The sequence below is a fragment of the Bidens hawaiensis genome, unplaced genomic scaffold (genome assembly GCF_021521415.1).
Source record: "Bidens hawaiensis isolate Kalapana, Puna unplaced genomic scaffold, B.hawaiensis_p1.1 tig00029330_1, whole genome shotgun sequence".
Classification (NCBI taxonomy): Eukaryota; Viridiplantae; Streptophyta; class Magnoliopsida; order Asterales; family Asteraceae; genus Bidens; species Bidens hawaiensis.
The window spans coordinates 202,035-223,425 of NW_027494851.1; the positions used below are offsets into that span (position 1 = coordinate 202,035).

Consider the following 21,391-nt stretch of genomic DNA (forward strand, 5'->3'; position numbering starts at 1 on the left):
TACAATAGTCGGATGGATATAGTTTTCACCAAAACTTTATTATTATATTTTTTTTCTGTACATTCACAAGATGTCATTTAAATAATTATATCTCAATCGTAGTTACTAATATTTATTATTGATATAAAGTCCACCTTTTGCATACATACACAACTAAGTTTTGACCATAAATCTTCTAACCAACATTGTCTTTAAACCAGATTTATAGAAATAGAATTATAGTTAACCACACCTAATAATACATCAATTTTTTATGAGAATTGCCGGTTTAACCGACGCTATTGTCGTAGAGAATTGTAGTTAAATCGACGCCTTCAACAGTTTACTAGTTCCGCGGCTTTCCACCAGTTTTACCTGGTTCGGTCAAAACCAAATGTTTCATTCATGTCATGTTTATGTCCATTACCTGATACTGAATCTCATGGTCACAGTATTAAGAGAGTCTCATGGAGGTTTCTAAAACACTCTTTTATTGCACATAAAATTCAAAAATTGAAGGGAGACATTTATGTTATTTTAATGATTTTGATTCGAATTTCTTAACTTAAAAAAACAAACCAGTCATTACAATATTAAAACAAAAAAAAATGAAAATGATATAAGCGAATAGAATCCAGATTTCTACTGTTTCGAACAAGCGGTTCACTTTAGCACCCGACTCAGCCCAAACAGGGTTTTAAGCTTTAAGCCCAACAAGCTTTTTAATCAGCAACGGCCCAAGTCATATCATTCTCAAAGATCCAATGGCAAACTTCAATCATCCCGGGGCCCGAACCGAGCGAGAGAAAAGCTCCATGGGTCGGGCTCCAAGCCGACGTGTCAATGTGACATATCGCAACCCCATGGTTAATCTTCGAACCGGTATTCGGGTCAAGTAGATCCGCTTCATAAACCCGAACCTTAGGAACCGAGTGGCAATAGTAAAGCAAATAAGGAAACAAACTCTGATGACACGAAACCGACTTTGTAATTTTACCGCCGTTAATTTTTTTAATCGGCCCAACTTTAACACTCTTGCCTGACCTGTTCGTGTTCTCAATTTGTAACATCCCGAAATTTCTAAAGTAATATTTAATATATTATTTTGTCGGGTGAAATAAACGAGTTAGTGGAACGATAATAATAATAGCAAAATATGAAGACTTAGTAGGATAATTAGATGGAATTAGATATGGACCAAAAGGAAATATGGGCCTTCGGTCCATGGGCTTAAGGGAGTATAAATACCCCCTTAAACCCCAATCCTTTCCATTCCATCCATTTATCCATCCTAATCTCTACACACTCCAAAACACACACAACCCGAACCAAGATCCAAAGGCGAGGACCCGAGCTTGTTGGTGCTAGATCGTCGTGACGAACCAAAGCAACAAGACCAGCTCGTGTTCGTAGTTCGACTCATTTACGGTACGTTTATATCGAGAACTTGTTCGTTTAGGTTTAGATTAGTATAGAAATGATAGATCTGTGTTTGTATGGTAAAAACGAATCCAACAAAGCTAAACTTACTGAAAATGGTTATGATTTGATGGGTTAATCGATTGATAAAAGAACCCGTAACCTATATGCCTAAATCGCACCCTTTAAACATCGATGTTAGGCCGATTTGATGGTTGGGGTTTGTAGGCGCTGGTCAAATGATTCCGTGGATACCTAAATCGAGTTATTTGGTTAAGAAACGAAGATGATTAAGGACGAACAGTAGCTGCAGCCGACAACTTCGCCTGCAAGCTAAGTTCGCCTGATGAACTTCGCCTGATGACAACTTCGCCTAAAAGCTAAGTTCGCCTGATGACAACTTCGCCTAAAGCTAAGTTCGCCTGATGACAACTTCGCCTAAAGCTAAGTTCGCCTAAGGTTTAACTTCGCCTAAAGCTAAGTTCGCCTAAGTTTTAACTTCGCCTAAAGCTAAGTTCGCCTAAGGTTTAACTTCGCCTAAAGCTAAGTTCGCCTAAGGTTTAACTTCGCCTAAAGTCAAGTTCGCTTAAGGTTTAACTTCGCCTAAAGTCAAGTTCGATTAGAAAATAAATTAAAAACGATAAGTAAAAGTAAGCTAATACTAGGCCACCAGATTAAATCAGGCGAGTATTGATACGTGTAACATATACAGTCAGCCGAGCTCAGTTAAAGAAGGGATTTACAACTATCGGAGGAAGAAGCAGAGTTCAGGTGAGTTTCTAGCCCCATTCCTTGTTATGTTTTCGGGGCTGTGTGCATACTCGATGTGTTGTTAATACATTTATCCTAAGTGATAAGTGTATGTCATATGTGATATATGTGATGGATATGAATGATTGCTTGTCGGTACGCGAACGATATTCGGATATTGCGCGTACTGTCAGGTCAAAAATAAAGGTACGAATATTATATATCGAAGATGTATGAACATTACAAATGAATACTTGTCGGAGCATAAACGATCTTCGGATATTGCACGTATCGACAAGGGGTATGGTTGTTAAATGAATGATGTAAAGAACGCCTAGAGTGTTCTTATGCTATAATGTAATTATTGTATATGTGAAGTATATGTATACAGGTACACGAATGGTATGTGAGTTCTACGTTCGACATAGTAAGTTAAGATGGTAAATCCCTCTAACTTCTGTCGGACATAGACTCGGCTGGTGATGGCGTAGTTAAGGACTGCGGGCCTTATACGTAATGTAGATGATAGATGTAAACGTAGATAGGGACGGTGGCCCTTATACGTGTTACAGATAATAGACGACAACGTAGTTAAGGACTGCGGGCCTTATACGTAAAGTAGATGATAGATGTAAACGTAGATAGGGACGGTGGGCCTTATACGTGTTACAGATAATAGACGACAACGTAGTTAAGGACTGCGGACCTTATACGTATTATAGATAGGCATCAGCATAGGAAAGGACTGTGGACCTTATACGTGTTGTATTTGTATTGTGGTAGCATAGGGGAGGACTGCGGACCTCGTACGTGCTATGGTTTAGGTTGCAACTTAGGGAAGGACTGTGGACCTTGTACGTGTTGTGGATGTAGGATGGCATAGGAAAGGACTGTGGACCTTATACGTGCTGTATTCGTATTGTGGTAGCATAGGGGAGGACTGCGGACCTCGTACGTGCTATGGTTTAGGTTGCAACATAGTGAAGGACTGTGGACCTTGTACGTGTTGTGGATGTAGGATGGTATAGGGAAGGACTGCGGACCTTGCACGTACCATAAATGGTGAACATAGGTAAGGACTGCGGACCTTTTACGTGTTCACGACCTTGAGTACAGGTATAGACGGCGGACTATGAACGTACTCTCGGTAGACTGAGGTTAGTGATTGTAGATATGTATGTATGTATGGTAGTAAGTATGTATGTAGAACAGAAGGGTAACTAGTTAAGTATGGATATGTATCTTCGGATATGTATGTATGTGTATGTATTCTATGGCGTCCGATTAACTAGAACTCACTCAGCGTAGCTGACTTTTAGTATGCACGCAGGTGAGTAGAATGAGACAACTAGCTTGAGCGGGCACATGGTGGGCGAATAGGAGACTGGCATTTGAAGACTCAAGATGTTTTAATGTAATTGACGTTTATTCTGAAAGACAAGAATGTTTAATTAAGGCAAGTTTTGGATTGTTGTAACGTTTCATGAAAGTTTTTATATTCCGCGAAAGTTTTAATGAACTCTGATTTGTAAGAACTGTGTTTATGAGTAAATCCGACGCTAAAGTAGGGCTACCGGGTTCGGGGCCTTACAAGTTGGTATCAGAGCATAAGTTCGAGAGATTTAAGCATCCTACATGCTTAGACTCGAACAGAGAATCAGATTTAAAATGAGAAAGAAAGAAGATGCCAGTTCAAGATAGGCATGTGTCACTCAAGCAAGCTCAGTAAAGGTAAAGTGTATGGTAAATGGTGTTTGTTAATGTTGGCTTATTTGCTAAATGAAGAATGAGTGCAGGTTAGGGATAGGATTAATTGATCTTAAATGATTAACTGTTTAAGAGTATAAACAAGCACAAGTGAAATCATGAAGGGAAGTATGTAGAACCTGAGGAGTAACGCAAATGGTTAATTACACTTGATCAACGTCATTAACTACTTACTTTACAAATCATGTGCTAAATAATTCCTAGAGTGATGATGTTTGTGTTTTCCCTTTTAGAATACTAATGGCTGGAGCTGGAGAAATTGTTGGAACTGGAGGTCGCACTGGACGTCGTGGCAGGCCTCGTCTTGTCCGGCAACCCTCGGTAGAAGAAGCTTCCAACACCGGAGATGAAGGAGGCGCAGCTGGAGGAAACTCGAGCAACAACGAAGGACATCAACTTGACCCTGCTGTTCTAGCTGCCATTGCCCAAGCTGTGGCAACTGCCATGAAGACTGGGAATCCCGAAGGATCTGCTGGAAGAATTGCTGAAGGATCAGGAGAGAATGGTAGGAAGGATGGTGAGGGAGGGAAGGGTGACTCGAGTGAAGCTGGATCTGTCGAGGTTGGTGATGGAAAGAGAGGTCGAGGTGGGTGTAACTACAAGTCCTTCAAAGGATGCGACCCGCCGAAGCTGACTGGTTTGGGAGACGCAATCGCTACTCTCCAATGGATAACCACTATGGACAAGATTATCCGCATTAGCGAATGCCGTCCCGACCAAGCTGTGGGTTATGCTACTCAGTCATTTGAGGAAGAAGCTATGTATTGGTGGGAAAGTGTGGAGCAGAGAAAGACTAGGGATGAGATCAAGGCGTTGAGATGGGACGATCTGAAAGAGTTGGTGATGAAGAAGTTTTTTGCAGATGCCGAGGTTGAAAGGACGGAGATGAAGTTCCTGAATTTAAAGGCCGGTATGATGACGCATCGTGAGTATACTACTGAATTCAACCGACTATCTAGGTTGGTGCCTGATATGGTTGACACTGAGGTCAAGAGAATCAAATGTTATGTGAGGGGATTGCCACAAAAAGTCCGCATGTTAGTCAGGGCAAATAAACCTGCTACTTTTGACTCTGCTGTTGAACTTGCAGAAGTGGTTTATGCTGACCTGGCTGAGGACGATGTGGTGGTGGAGGAAAAGAAGGAGAAGAAATGGGCTACCTCTGCTAAGCGGTCTGGCGAGATGGTGACAACAACTGATGAGAGGAAGGCCAAGGTTGGGAACAAGGATGCATGTAAGACGTGTGGGCAAGTGCACCAGGGAGAATGCAGGACTGGGACAGACAGGTGCTATCGGTGTGGAAAGAGTGGGCATTACTCTCGAGAATGCCCTGATCGTCCAAAGTGCTTCAAATGCGGAAAAGCTGACCACATGGCTAGGGATTGCAAGGAATCAGGGGCGGGAGGTGCGAAAGGATAAAGACTTGGGGAAACTGCAGAGAGGAACACTTGATGAAGGAATAATTGCTCATGCAATGGTTTTATTAAATTACATTTGCTTAAGAACTTGTTTTGTGTTAAGGTTTAAAACTTATGTTTATCAGTGACGTGTAATATATTGAGTTTGGTTATGAATGATTATTATGTTATGATGAAATGTTGTTTTAGACAATAGTGTTAAAAGTACTAATCGAAGCCTTGGAAGGATGAGATGAGTCTTGGTACATCGAGGGTCTCATGGACAAGCTACCGTAAATAGCTAAAACACACGACCACCATTCGATAGCTGCAAAGTCGGGAGTAAGAAGGATAGCTCAGAAAGCAAAGGTGATTCAATAAAGTGTGCGATTATAAAGAAAAAGGTATTCCTTTTACAAAGGTATTCCTTTTGCAAGAAATAAGCTAGGTTTCGGGGACGAAACCTCTTTAAGGAGGGAAGACTTGTAACATCCCGAAATTTCTAAAGTAATATTTAATATATTATTTTGTCGGGTGAAATAAACGAGTTAGTGGAACGATAATAATAATAGCAAAATATGAAGACTTAGTAGGATAATTAGATGGGATTAGATATGGACCAAAAGGAAATACGGGCCTTCGGTCCATGGGCTTAAGGGAGTATAAATACCCCCTTAAACCCCAATCATTTCCATTCCATCCATTTATGCATCCTAATCTCTACACACTCCAAAACACACACAACCCGAACCAATATCCAAAGGCGAGGACCCGAGCTTGTTGGTGCTAGATCGTCGTGACGAACCAAAGCAACAAGACCATCTCGTGTTCGTAGTTCGACTCATTTACGGTACGTTTATATCGAGAACTTGTTCGTTTAGGTTTGGATTAGTATAGAAATGATAGTTCTGTGTTTGTATGGTAAAAACGAATCCAACAAAGCTAAACTTACTGAAAATGGTTATGATTTGATGGGTTAATCGATTGATAAAAGAACCCGTAACCTATATGCCTAAATCGCACCCTTTAAACATCGATGTTAGGCCGATTTGATGGTTGGGGTTTGTAGACACTGGTCAGACGATTCCGTGGATACCTAAATCGAGTTATTTGGTTAAGAAACGAAGATGATTAAGGACGAACAGTAGCTGCAGCCGACAACTTCGCCTGCAAGCTAAGTTCGCCTGATGAACTTCGCCTGCAAAGTTAAGTTCGCCTGATGACAACTTCGCCTAAAAGCTAAGTTCGCCTGATGACAACTTCGCCTAAAAGCTAAGTTCGCCTGATGACAACTTCGCCTAAAAGCGAAGTTCGCCTGATGACAACTTCGCCTAAAGCTAAGTTCGCCTGATGACAACTTCGCCTAAAGCTAAGTTCGCCTAAGGTTTAACTTCGCCTAAAGCTAAGTTCGCCTAAGGTTTAACTTCGCCTAAAGCTAAGTTCGCCTAAGGTTTAACTTCGCCTAAAGCTAAGTTCGCCTAAGGTTTAACTTCGCCTAAAGTCAAGTTCGCTTAAGGTTTAACTTCGCCTAAAGTCAAGTTCGATTAGAAAATAAATTAAAAACGATAAGTAAAAGTAAGCTAATACTAGGCCACCAGATTAAATCAGGCGAGTATTGATACGTGTAACATATATAGTCAGCCGAGCTCAGTTAAAGAAGGGATTTATAACTATCGGAGGAAGAAGCAGAGTTCAGGTGAGTTTCTAGCCCCATTCCTTGTTATGTTTTCGGGGCTGTGTGCATACTCGATGTGTTGTTAATACATTTATCCTAAGTGATAAGTGTATGCCATATGTGATATATGTGATGGATATGAATGATTGCTTGTCGGTACGCGAACGATCTTCGGATATTGCGCGTACTGTCAGGTCAAAAATAAAGGTACGAATATTATATATCGAAGATGTATGAACATTACAAATGAATACTTGTCGGAGCGTGAACGATCTTCGGATATTGCACGTATCGACAAGGGGTATGGTTGTTAAATGAATGATGTAAAGAACGCCTAGAGTGTTCTTATGCTATAATGTAATTATTGTATATGTGAAGTATGTGTATACAGGTACACGAATGGTATGTGAGTTCTACGTTCGACATAGTAAGTTAGGATGGCGAATCCCTCTAACTTCTGTCGGACATAGACTCGGCTGGTGATGGCGTAGTTAAGGACTGCGGGCCTTATACGTAATGTAGATGATAGATGTAAACGTAGATAGGGACGGTGGCCCTTATACGTGTTACAGATAATAGACGACAACGTAGTTAAGGACTGCGGGCCTTATACGTAAAGTAGATGATAGATGTAAACGTAGATAGGGACGGTGGGCCTTATACGTGTTACAGATAATAGACGACAACGTAGTTAAGGACTGCGGACCTTATACGTATTATAGATAGGCATCAGCATAGGAAAGGACTGTGGACCTTATACGTGTTGTATTTGTATTGTGGTAGCATAGGGGAGGACTGCGGACCTCGTACGTGCTATGGTTTAGGTTGCAACTTAGGGAAGGACTGTGGACCTTGTACGTGTTGTGGATGTAGGATGGCATAGGAAAGGACTGTGGACCTTATACGTGCTGTATTCGTATTGTGGTAGCATAGGGGAGGACTGCGGACCTCGTACGTGCTATGGTTTAGGTTGCAACATAGTGAAGGACTGTGGACCTTGTACGTGTTGTGGATGTAGGATGGTATAGGGAAGGACTGCGGACCTTGCACGTACCATAAATGGTGAACATAGGTAAGGACTGCGGACCTTTTACGTGTTCACGACCTTGAGTACAGGTATAGACGGCGGACTATGAACGTACTCTCGGTAGACTGAGGTTAGTGATTGTAGATATGTATGTATGTATGGTAGTAAGTATGTATGTAGAACAGAAGGGTAACTAGTTAAGTATGGATATGTATCTTCGGATATGTATGTATGTGTATGTATTCTATGGCGTCTGATTAACTAGAACTCACTCAGCGTAGGACTTTTAGTATGCACGCAGGTGAGTAGAATGAGACAACTAGCTTGAGCGGGCACATGGTGGGCAAATAGGAGACTGGCATTTGAAGAGTCAAAATGTTTTAATGTAATTGACGTTTATTCTGAAAGACAAGAATGTTTAATTAAGGCAAGTTTTGGATTGTTGTAACGTTTCATGAAAGTTTTTATATTCCGCGAAAGTTTTAATGAACTCTGATTTGTAAGAACTGTGTTTATGAGTAAATCCGACGCTAAAGTAGGGCTACCGGGTTCGGGGCCTTACACAATTGTCCTAACCACAACGTCACGTCCCAGCACCGACGTGGCGAAATCAATCATGTCCTCAACCGACCCAACACACCGCTTCGACTCACCCGCACTTGGTTTACGCTCGCACTCGCTTAACGAATTCGCGATAAATCGATACATACTCGAGTTAGTATCCTCCGCGTGGAATATTTTTTGTAAGTCCGCGATCTTAGAGGACGAAAAGGGTAATTTAGACAAAATCACCCGGGGCAAAAAGGACCTTTCAGGCATCTTATCACGAATATCAGGCATGGGCATTATCGTCCCAGACCGTAACAAACTCTCTCTAAAGAATTTACCCGGCTCTATCCATTTATTTACAGGTTTGCCACTCGCCGCCTTCATCTTCATTGCCGCCATCTCCGCCGCGGTTGCTCTTGCGGCATACGTAGCAAACGAAGCTCTCTTCTTATCAGCGTAATCCTTAAACGTATTATTCACACCGTAGCCTTTAAATCCAAACTTCTGATTATTAACCGTTCCGCCGCCGTAGCCGGAGAATGTATCAGTACCTTCGTTAAACAAATTGCCGTAATTATTAAACTTCTCAATCGCACCATTCGAACTCTTCGCATACGATTTAAACGTATCGTCACCGACATTCGACTGATCTCTATAACTAGTAAACGAATTAACGGCGGCGTTACCGTTATCGTCATAACTCTTGAAGTTATTCTGCGGCACGTTGCCATTCTCTCCGTACGAAGTAAACGAACCGTTAGCGCCGTTACCGTTCTCTCCGTATCCGGAGAACGACGATCCGATAACATTCGAATTGTTTCCGTACGATTTGAACCCGTTAACGGCGCCATTAACGTTTTTACCGTAACTAGTGAACCTCTGATCGCCAGCGTTAGCGTTGACGGAGTAAGAAGTAAACGTCTGTTCACGGCCGTTAACGTTATCCGAATAGGAAGTGAATCTCATATTCGGTACATTAACGTCTTCAGCAAAGCCGTTAAAGTCTCCGTTACCTCCGGTAGCTTTTGTCCCATAGGTGTTAAAACTTTGGTCAGGGACGTTAGTGTTCCGTGCATACGTGGCAAACTTATCCCCATGGCCCACCGAGTCACGTGAATACCGTCGGAAAGAGTTAAGTGCCGAATTTCCGTCGTTTGAATAATTTTTAAACGAATCGAATCCTCCGAGATGACCCGACCCGTAATTCGTAAAGTTCTTCTCAGCATACTCTTTAAAGTTAACATCACCGGAATGCTTCTCGAGACTGGGCCCCACGTCAGGGAAACACAACAGATTCGCGGCGGAACAGAACTCCGGTAGCTTTCCGGCGAGCTCGTTCTGGTTTCCGGCTAGTTTGGAAAACGCCACCGACTGTACGACGGTGAGTGGTGACGCTTTCTCGATTAAGAACGAGGGTTTCGGTAACCCATTTGAGATCTGCTTGTTCCAGTATCGGATTAACGAAGCCTTTGGGGTAAACGGGTCTTCTTTTACTCCGGCGAAAACGAGAACCTGTAAAACATTAAAAATTTGAGAAATTGAAAAGTGGGTAATGAAATTGAACGTAAATGCAATGTGGGTTTTGATTGGATTTGAATTTGGATGAACTTACATTGATTGATGAGAAGAAGATGAGAATCAAGATAGGAGTGAAGAAGAAGAAGAAGAAGAAGAAGAAGTTGTTTTTTAATTTGTGCATTTTGTGAGGGTGAGTGAGGATGATGTTTTTTTTTGGTTGGAGGTGGGGAGTTATATAGTTGCAACTTTTGAATCAATTTTTTTTATTTTCGAGAAATGTTTCCATAAATAAACACTTCCCTCGTACAATTTTCATTAATTTTGATAAACCTTGAATTATCGTATTACAATTTTAGATGTCATAAATTTGTTTCATTATATTTTTAAGGTAATAAGTGTCTGCCATTTGGTAAGCTTTTTAATCTATATTGCGGTAAAAAATATATAAAAAAGAAAGAGATTTGTGTTTATCTTATGATATCAAGGTAAAAATAAGGTAGTAAGTGCTGGCATTTGATTAGCTTTTTAATCTATACGGTGATAAAAAAAATACAAAAAAGAAAGAGATTTTTGATATAAAGGTAAAAGTGAGTGAATAAAGTACTAAAATATTAATCCGAAAAACAAATAATATTAATTTTATTATATTATTTCACATTTTCTGACTTCTGGTAGATAAACGTTCTAAAAGTGCTTTAATTTGAAAATAATGATTATCCAAATATTTGTGGAATATTTTCTTTTTCCTTTTATCTTTTATTTTTTCTGCGCACTTGCTCATGGATCATGTGTGAATAAAGCACACCATTTGAGCATATTTTCGTTAAAATAACAAGATTTCAATCATCGCAAAACGTAACGTTGGGCTTTGTTGGTTACTTTCAATTAGAAACCGATATCTTTGTAATATTTTTCTTTTATATGATGTAAGGGTACATGTTATTTTCAATAAAAATTATTATTCTGAATGCCTGAAAATTTTCAAAAGGTTAGAGCATACAAAAATTTATAAGAATCACGCTTTCTTTTCGATGAACTTTGGCGTTCATACACTTCAACAGGGAAAGTTTATCAGTATTCATGTTTTAAGTTTATGGTTATTCGTGTGACTTGAAGCTTCTCAAAATCTGTTAGTGTAATATCAAGTCTAGTGAGATAGAAATAGAGACTACCATTTTATGTGAAATTTTACTAGGCAACTTTGTTTGCTTGCTTTTTTTGTTTATGATTTCAAGTAGAGGTTCCTCAAATGCTATGTTAACCCAATATTAAGCCCCTTCCTAACCACATTATAAATCTAGAATGAAACCGACCTATAGCCTTCATATATGAATCACTAGAACGAACATGATCTCCGAAAAATCTCCAATTATTATTGCTAATCTATAACTGAGTTGAATTACTAAGCCAATAGTTGACTCAACTTATAAATGAGTATTGTTCGAACCCTGTTTTTAGCTTGATAGGGGATTTTGAGTCAATCCAACTGTATCCTTGAATCGAGTAAGCTTTGCTCGTCTTGAGTTGCTTCATGAACAACTCTACCATAGGCGGTAACTGCGAACAAATGTTATGAGAGGCTATAGATAGCTGTAGATGTCACCTTGGCGAAACAGTTTGTGGAGCCATTAAAGCCGCAATACATGGGTCATTCCGTATGCGAACAATGAGCGGAAATCCTTGGTGACGGATAAGCTCACAAACAGTCAAATTTTGGTCTCCTTAATTGTTTTCTTTATTATAAAAAAATTCAAATACTTAGTATAAATTCAAGTATACAAAGTTACATAAACTGTTTTTTTTTTTATTTTATAACAATAAAGTTGTAGTTCTATTCAATGTATTTTAATAAAACTTTAGGATATGTATATACTTATATATACATTTGTACATATATATAATTTTGTTATATAAGTAAGAGTAACTAGATAGTTTATATACATAAATTGGCCATAACAAGTACTTGATTTTTTTTTAACGATAACGATAAATTTTTTTACGCTCGGTAGGGTTTGAATCCATGACCTCTTATTTTGCACCTTAACCACCTTAGCAGCCCACCAAAGTAGAAATGACATACTAAGAACATGTTTGGATTGAGTTTGAAAATTGCTTATTGTCTTTTTCAAAAGCCATTTTGAAATGCTACAATTTGGGGCTTTTGGAAAACTGATTTTTACTCATTTCAAAATGCTAAAATAAAAATGATTTTTGTGATTCTCAAACACATTTTAACTTAGCTTTGTAAAAACACCATAAGTATTTTTTAAACTCAATCCCAAACATACTCTAAGGGTGCGTTCGTTTCACAGAATTCGTGGGAATTCAAAGGAATTGGAATTAAAATCCCATGACATGGCGTGTTCGTTTCGTTGGAATTGGATCTAAATTCCATTTTGGTGTGTTCGGTTGACAAGGAATTGGAATTGGAATTGGAATTGGAATTGGAATTGGAATTGGAACTCAATTCCTTCAAATTCCTTTAAACAAAGGGATTCTAAATCCTTCCATCATGTGAAGGAATTCAAGTAAATTTGATGGAATCTTTAATTGGGCGACTAACATGGTCGCGTTCGGGTCGACATTTCGGGTGTGTTCACATTCAGGTCGACGCTCCGAGTCTTAGCGCTTTTAGCTCAGTGCTCCCGGTCGGGTCGCGTTTGGGTCAACGCCCCGGGTCAGGTTTGGGTCAACGCCCCGTGTCAGCTTGCATTCAGGTCGGCGCCCCGCGTCAGTTTGTGTTCGGTTTGACGCCAGGGTCAGTTCGGCTAAAAAACGACATAAACAAACCAGAAAAACCGAAATGGGCCGAAACCAAAAAAACTGAATAAAATAAGCAAAAAACAAACTTGAACCAAACATAAACAAAAAAAACATCATAAACGAACCAATAAAACCAAAACGGGCCGAAACCCAAGAAAATGAACAAAATAAGCAAAAAAAAAACGAACTTGAACCAAACAGAAACCGATAAAAATGAACAAAAAAAGCGACACGGGCCGAAACCCAAAAAACTGAACAAAATAAACAAAAACGAACTTGAACCAAACATAAACTGAAAAAACAACATAAACGAATCAAAAAAACCGAAACGTGCCGAAATCCAAAAAAATGAACAAAATAAGCAAAAAAAACGACCTTGAACCAAACAGATACCGAAAAAAACGAACCAAAAAAACGAAACGGGCCGAAACCAAAAAACTGAACAAAATAAGCAACAAAAACGAACTTGAACCAAACAGAAACCGAAAAAAACTACATAAACGAACCAAAAAAACCGAAACGAGCCGAACCTAAGAAACTGAACAAGATACGCAAAAAACGAACTTGAACCAAACACAAAACGAAAAAACTGAACAAAATAAACAAAAAAAAAGAACTTGAACCAAACAGAAATAGAAAAAAACCACTTAAAGGAACCAAAAAAACCAAAACGGGCTGAAACCCAAAAAACAGAACAAAAAAAAGAAAAAAACGAACTCGAAGAATGTCACGCCCCGACTTAGGGCATAGGCGTGTGACCAATAGTTGGTACCGGTTTTGTAAATGTATCAGAGTTTAGCGGAAGTCTTTTAAAAAGTATTAATATACTTTGAGATATTTATTTATTTATAAAGCTTTATTTAGTAATTTATCATTTTGAAAACATTTGAAAAATATTTAATTTGTTTGAAAAGCTTCTCGGACAATAAATACCCGAGTGTTTAATTTATAAACCTCGTTTGATTTTACAAATCATATTGTTTATAATCTTTTAATTAAAAACTGAGTCATCTCTACCATGCGAGCGTCTATCTTCTTGAATGACTCTAATTCCTTGCTACTTTCACTAACTTTGTTTCCTGTAATATTGGGGTGGAAAAATATGTCAGCGATATGCTGGTGAATCGTTGACAATAAAAATATTTATAAATCTTTCTTTGACTGACAAGATAGTTTTCCTGAAACAATCTCAGCAGAAACGTCTCTTATTTCTGGGATTTGTACCACTTGCCATACACACACAATTAAGGTTCTCCAGGAACTGACGTCTAGTGGGAACTGATGCCCATTGGAGAATTTTAATTATGATCTCTGGTCTGCGGCCACGTAGCCTTGACTGTTAGACTAGATTGATTATCTTTGGATCCAGAAACATGTTTACTCGGTCTGAGTTGCTTTTATTTTCTATCTTGTAAATTAGAGATCACGTAATCCCTTAAATCTTTTTGTTAGAGATCACGTAATCTCATAAAAATTTGACTGTCTTTGTTTAAGACAACAACCCGTTTATCTTGACTGAAAAAGGTTTAACGTATTCACATGTGACTGTCTGTTCTGAATGATGTGGTGATCTCGTTTGAAAACCTTTTGTGAGTGAATGAATGACTGATTGAATGCTTGACCTATAATAAAATAGGTTTATATAAATACCCGGATCGTCTCTTAATCCGGCTACAGAACTTTAGTCTGGTTTTGATAACTTAAACCTTGATTGATCTTTTGTTTGAATTGAATGAAATATTTTGATATGAATTTCTTTTTCTATATTTGCTAACTATGTATTAAGTTTTTTCGTCAAGAAGAAACGTAAACTATCTCTATCCTTTGTTAATATCTTATGTTTCTTAATGAAGAAATAGTGTACTAACTATTTTCTTATTTTAAAAATTCCATCTTTCTTAAAGAAACATTATTTTAATTTATTCATTGTATTTTATAATTCTTTGATCAAGGTCTAGGCTATACCCCCGACTAGGGTCTAAGCCTTTGGAATAATAATATTTTATTTGGGCAGAACCCATACCTTGCTTAGGTTATTATTTTCTAGATTCTCGGGCAGCACTTCGACGCTTGCACGTACTTAGAGAATCTTGATCAACAACTCCTCAGCACGCAAATCGAGGCAACGTTCGGGGGTTGCCGGGTCGTGCACGTACTTCGAGGCGGAATGTCGGGTCGTCTCGAGTTGACACGGTTTACGAGGTCGTCACGCGTTTCGAGGTCGGCATGCAAAACGAGGTGCCCCAGTTGTCGGGACTGTTGGTAAGAACTTCGAGGTGTCGTCGGTATATGGTGCGGATTACGAGGTTATAGTTGTCGGGTCGGTGGCACGGAAATCAAGGTAGAGAGAGAAAGCTTCTAGAGAGAGTTATTTGGTGTGAATGAAATGAGCCATGAAACGTTCTATTTATAGCTGAACGTGTCGCCACATGTCATCTTCTGAGACACCTTCTGTCACGTGTCACTTTCTTAAACACCCTCTGCCACGTGTTGACACGTGGCGTACACGTGTCATTTTCTAAGACACCTTCAGCCACGTGTTGACACGTGGCGTACACGTGTCACTTTCCTATTATCCTTGTCGTCGCGTATCGCGATGGCTTAATGTCTTGAGCCGTAGCGTATCGCGACACCGCCCTTTTTGGGTTTCTGTGACGTTCCTATTGCGTATCGAGATGTCTCCTTAGCTATGTCCGTCGCGTATCGCGATGGGTTAATAAATCAAAAATTTTCATTTTTAATCCCTTTTCTTCTATTAACTTGTCATACTTGGATTGAAATTTTGAGGATGTTACAAAGAAAATAGAAAACGAAATACCAACCTAAACGAACCAAAAAAATCGAAACCGAGCTGGAACAAAACCCAATAAACTAACCAACTGAAGCAAAAAAAAAACGAACCGAAATGAAACTGGAAAAAATAACGAAACAAAAAGAAACGAAAGCGGGCCGGGTTGGGTCGGGTGGAAGCGGGCCGGATCGTCAAAAAACGTTGTGGGTCGTCGGTAGAGTGGGTCAAAGCGATTGCCTCCAACTCATTGGCCAACCAAACACGTTAGATGAAATTGGGATTCCAATTCTAGCAAATTCCATTCCTATGGGAATGTTTAAATTCCAATTCTAATTCCTTTAAATTCCAATTACTATGTAAATTCCAATTCCAATTCCAATTCCAATTCCAATTCCAATTCCAATTCCATTTTATTACGTGAAACGAACGCGTCCTAAGTACTTGATGATTAACCGGTGAAGGATTGTATTTAAATGTTCTTAATTGCATGTGGAAGTGTTTCTAACGTGTACATTTGGAAGCAATAAGTATTCGGGTCCCATTTAGTCATTTACATAAGACTGTTGTTTGCATTAAACTAAAAGCAAACACAATAATTATAAACTTTCATATCAACACTTTCATAAAGGGACTTGATTAAGATACAAAGTTATATGTGAATTAGTTTTGACTGAAGCTTCATTGGGTAACTAGCAAGTATGATGCTATGATATAAGTGGTTGATATGACGTCTTAGATGCAGTGGCGGTCCAACCATTTTAGTGGCCTAAAGCAAAAGAAAATTTTGAGGCCTTGTCTGAGAGTTAAGGAGACGAAATTATAAAATTTATAATACCTATTTTTTAAAATTTATAGAGGAGTTATCATGTTTTATATATGAAATTATAAAATTTAGAATTTTAATTTAGAACAATAATTTGATTTATATTAAAATGAATTAATGATACAAACTCTAGCTGTATACGTGGGGAAAAAAATTGAAACAAAGTAAATTAGAAATGGCCATAGAAATCAACAAAAATCAAAATATAGCTTTAGAGAATCGAACCCAGGTGGGAAAATAGGAAGTTTTCAATTTTAAAAGTTAAAAACAAGTAGAGAACCACTGGACCAAAGTGTATTAACAAAATGCTTATTATTACAAATTATTAGTATATATGTTTTTCTTTGTATATTAAAAATAAAAATTCTTAAATGGAGGCCTTATTATTTTGGGGGCCTCAAACACTAGCTTGGCCCAATACTACTGTTGGGCCAGCCCTGCTTAGATGAGATATGTTGAGATTTTAATCTCATAAGAAAGATTTGATTTGATTGGGTTGATTATTTTGTTATTTAGAGGGTTATTTGAAGATTCAGAAACAAATTAATTTTCAAAAGAACCATCATAATAATAAAAAAACATTATTTGATGAAATTATACACTTGTCATACTTTTGTGTAGCACAAACTAAACCAAGAGAGACATCTAACACTAACTAGTGCTTCCTAGATTATCATAATTGAAATTGTTGAGTGTAAACATCAAACACTAATCAACATTTCAACTGATCTTATTATAAGCTAACTAATGAAGTGTCGGCTTATGTATAACCTTAACAATGATCAAATTTAGTTACGTAACATAACGGTTAAAATTGGCAGGATTCATCATGTTAAAGTAGGGCTGTTCAAAGGGTAAGACCCTACCCTTTTACCTAATACCCTACTTGGACCCTTTACCCTTTTATGAAGAAACATGGACCCTAGACCCTACCCTCTAAACAATAAAATGGTCGAGTATAAATAAAGGTTTTAAGGGTCCAACCCTTTAAAGCAGTAATCACATCTCTTTTTCTGCATTTACTAGTTGCATATCTTATATATGACTTTAAAAATATGAATCGTAGAACAATTATACTTTCATTTAATAACATAGTAAAGTCTAACTTTGAAAGTTAATCATCTATTTAAACTGAAATATTCACATTTACAAATTTCATGTAGAGAATAATTCATTGATTCCCATATATATGTTTCTAATTAGTAGGTATGACCCTTTATTTTTATTTTTCGTTGTAATTGGGAAATTTCGGATAAACCACATATGAAATATATATCTCTCCTAAATTTCAGATTAATCGCGAATCTCATACATATCTATCTAGAAACTAGTAAACGGGTAAAGGGTTTGAAAAAGGTCGGACCTTTGAAACCCTTTTACCCTTTAAAGTGAATTTTAAATACCCTTTACCCGACCCATATTATATATTCAGGTCTAATTAAGGGTTTTGTGATTCGGGTAACCGGGTTTCAAGGGTCCGACCCTTATCATGCTCACCCCTATGTTAAAGACGATAAGGATATTCAAAATAATGCTTCTTTGGATTTCTACAAACTTTTACAAAGTTTGTTCCATTTATAATTATATGGAACGAGATAGCAATGCAAACACATAATAATCACAAACTATAATCTCATTAGCATTATAGTTCCTCCTTCTATACCATGGTCATCAAAAGATGTGAGTGTTTGTTAATTAAATATGGGTTTTCTTTTCAGTTAATATATAGGACTATTATTTTATTTATTTTATTTCATTTGACACTATCATTGCATGTCGTTTTCATTTTAAAATTTTAAAGGGCACTCGATGTTAGTATAATGATGGTCTGGTATTAATTTTGGCCCAAATAAATGCTTAGTTATATCCTTGTGGTTGGTGCGACATATGCTTTGTAGTTCTCTTATCCATTTGTTTATAAGAAAGAATATTTATTCTTAAACATATGTTATATCAATTCTGTCAAGTTGCATACCAACATCATATGAATTCGAATTGAAGGAACTACCATAGTTTGTTTAATTAATTCCCTTTTCAACAACCGTTATGAATTGGTAAAAATGTGAGTGAATTTGTACAACACTAGTTGTTGTATATAGTACAATATACACTATCAAGTTGTTATGGTGCCAAATGTGTGAATGTCCCGTGTCCGGAGGTTGGAATGACTCAACGATATGGATTATTGTTAATTTTCTCCATCACGGGTGTGTATCTCTTGAGACGACTCCAAATCAAGAGTAAATAAAATAATTTTAATTAGTGAATTAGTGATAATTTTTGTAAGTTTAAATAGGTATTCAATGTGATTGCCTAGCAAAACAGTCTTATCTTTTTACAGTCTTATTTTGAGACTTTCTACTAGTACTTCATCAAGTAGGAATGTTTTACATTTTGACCGTAAAAATGGTGGGTTGTCTTATACAATTTTTATGTAGCATTGTGTAGTACTATTTTTTTTTTAATATTTGTTGTAAAAAAAACACCAAAAAGCTTTCCGATGCAAGTGATACATGGGCTCCAGAAGAAATAAAATATCGGCTCCATTTTCAATTAGTGATCTTATTGTGAAAACGCACTTATTATGTTCTTGAGAATTTATATTTTATTAATGAAATTTCATTTGTATTTTTAAAATAAGGAAAAATATACATATATATATACTAGTTCTATTCATAATAAATTAGACAACTGAATTTCAATAATTTAAACTATAACTCACCAATATAATCAATATAGTAAATTCAACTAATGATACTTGTCACCTTTATTTATGTTGGCAAAAGTAGTTCTATTTTAACAGAAAAGTAACTTCATATGTCAAATGTCAAAGATTAGCAATTTACTTGTTTTTATCTTAATCAAAATGATGTAAATGATTTTGAAACTAAATAATTGAGAGTTAGGGCAAACAAGTTACTTATTGCATCAATAGTAAAATTGACCTTGTATTCAAAAGCGGAAATTAATATTGAAAGTGGTTAATTTAATAATAAGAGTTATTATTAGTTAATCACATAGTTTAAATATTATTACATAACTTGCCATAAATTTATTTATAGAAGTTTGAACTTTATATCCATAACATAACATAAATGGACCAAATTTCACTTGTCTTTTTTCTAAAAAACAAATAATATATAATATATTAAAATGGTACATAGGCAGTTTGAAATTAAATATTATTTATGGTATAATGATTCATGAACATATATGATTTTCACGTATTCTTGAGATAATATAGATTGTATGTTGTCTTTTAAGAAAACTACATATAAAAAGTAATCGAAGAGTATGTACTCTTACAAATATAGATAACTTGTAAAGGGTTTTATAAAATAGTTACCATGTGGGCCCCACATAAACATGGACACAGGAGGCGATCTGTTGGCGACTGTAATTTCAGAATCCGCGTAACTCTCGTTTAAAAGCCAAGGTCAAGGTCACACATATTGTGTTGCAACTTGAATTGAAAACGCGTTTTTTCCATTCTCCTAAATTAACAATAATATTATTTTGGTTCTATTAAAAGGACAATCACATGAATTACATAACTAATATTTAATGATATGACAATCTTTTGCATACGTGTCTGTATGAAACCAACATTCTTAAGGACAATATTCACTTTAATTTTAATGATGAATTTTCGACAGTTCTCTCAAATTTAGGAAAAAGATGTAAATTTTCTAAAGATGAAAATTTTCAATGAAATTTGTCAAAACTTTTATAAGATAAGAAATACAAAATAAAATTTGTCAATGAAATTACGTCGACTAGTCACATATTGACTAGAGTTGCTAGAACAGTCAAATGTTCTACTGATAAACCTTAATATCACGTATGCATGCAAATCATGTATATAATACATTTATACACATATACACCTATATGTATATATACACGTATATAGAAACACACGCGCTATACATATAGCCATATGATATTTTTATAAACCGATCAATAAATGACTTCATAAGGAATAATACATGTATGAGTTGATTGTTGTTACAACTTCATAAGGTTTAATACATGTATGCCAATATGAGTTGATTGTTGTTAAATCTATTAAGGTGAACTAATAGGACGAAGAATCGATGTGTCCAATCCAAAATGGCAATGTAACAATCGTAAGACTTGTGAAAAAATAAATGATATATGGAGTCATCTCACTTTGATATGAATAGTGAAAAGTGAAAACACAAGCTTATGCGTACATACATTAAATCAAACATCTATTTGAACTTACATTCATATGTTAAATCTAACAATCAGTTTTACAGTTTATTGCATGCTAGACCAAAGTTGGAAAACATATCAACCCAAACTTATCAGTCCGGATTACATCATAGTTCAATAATTTGGACTTTCATCCAAATCCCTATGATAGCAACCTCATAGGAGATTCAAATTCGAGAGCCGTTGGGTCACTAGCCGATATCACCGAAGACGGGTTATCCGGGTTAGTAGCAAACGGGTCCACAAGTTGGATCAACCGGGTTGGATTGTACACATGCAAAAGTGGCTAAGAACACAAACTCATGCAGTTGCATCCCACGTTTCCATCATTGCTCAAATTTAGTATTGTCAGTTTTAATCTTTTATTATTGTTATTATTATTATCCGTAATAGTGGGTTTCCATTTCTTGTTATTTTAGTGAGTAGGTAGTTAGTATTTTAATTCCCTAAAGGCTAGGAACGTGGGCAGTTTTCTTTTTATTTGTTCTATATGTATTCAACCTGATGAATGAAATGGCAGAAGGTTTATTATGTTTTTAATTTGGTTTTTCCCTACTGGAAGGCTAAATATTCCATTGCTATCTCAAGCTTAGCAACTTGAGAGGTGAACTTTGGATACCTACTCGTGAGAGATGGTGAGTCTGTATCTTGTTACGGGTTCGTTTTGCTCTTCGGTTACAATTCGGGTGGTGAA

At 37.0% G+C, this 21,391-nt stretch overlaps 1 protein-coding gene across 1 annotated transcript; it reads right to left on the reverse strand.

The window, feature by feature from the left end:
* Positions 1 to 510: 510 nt before the first annotated feature.
* LOC143578758 (polygalacturonase 1 beta-like protein 2) lies at positions 511 to 10,280 on the reverse strand. The gene is made up of 3 exons (XM_077062241.1): positions 10,176 to 10,280; positions 8,579 to 10,075; positions 511 to 1,034 (listed from the first exon to the last, which is right to left on the reverse strand). The coding sequence occupies exons 1-3, from the start codon at positions 10,260 to 10,262 to the stop codon at positions 702 to 704; spliced, it is 1,917 nt and encodes a 638-aa protein (XP_076918356.1). The 5' UTR covers positions 10,263 to 10,280; the 3' UTR covers positions 511 to 701.
* Between the last annotated feature and the right edge of the window lie 11,111 nt (positions 10,281 to 21,391).

Coding starts and splice junctions, on each gene's coding strand:
- LOC143578758 (XM_077062241.1), bottom strand. CDS start 10,262: ATGCACAAATTAAAAAACAACTTCTTCTTCTTCTTCTTCTTCTTCTTC. Junction 10,076..10,175: donor TCTTCTTCTCATCAATCAAT/GTAAGTTCATCC, acceptor AATGTTTTACAG/GTTCTCGTTTTCGCCGGAGT. Junction 1,035..8,578: donor ACGTTGTGGTTAGGACAATT/GTGTAAGGCCCC, acceptor TTACAAATTGAG/AACACGAACAGGTCAGGCAA.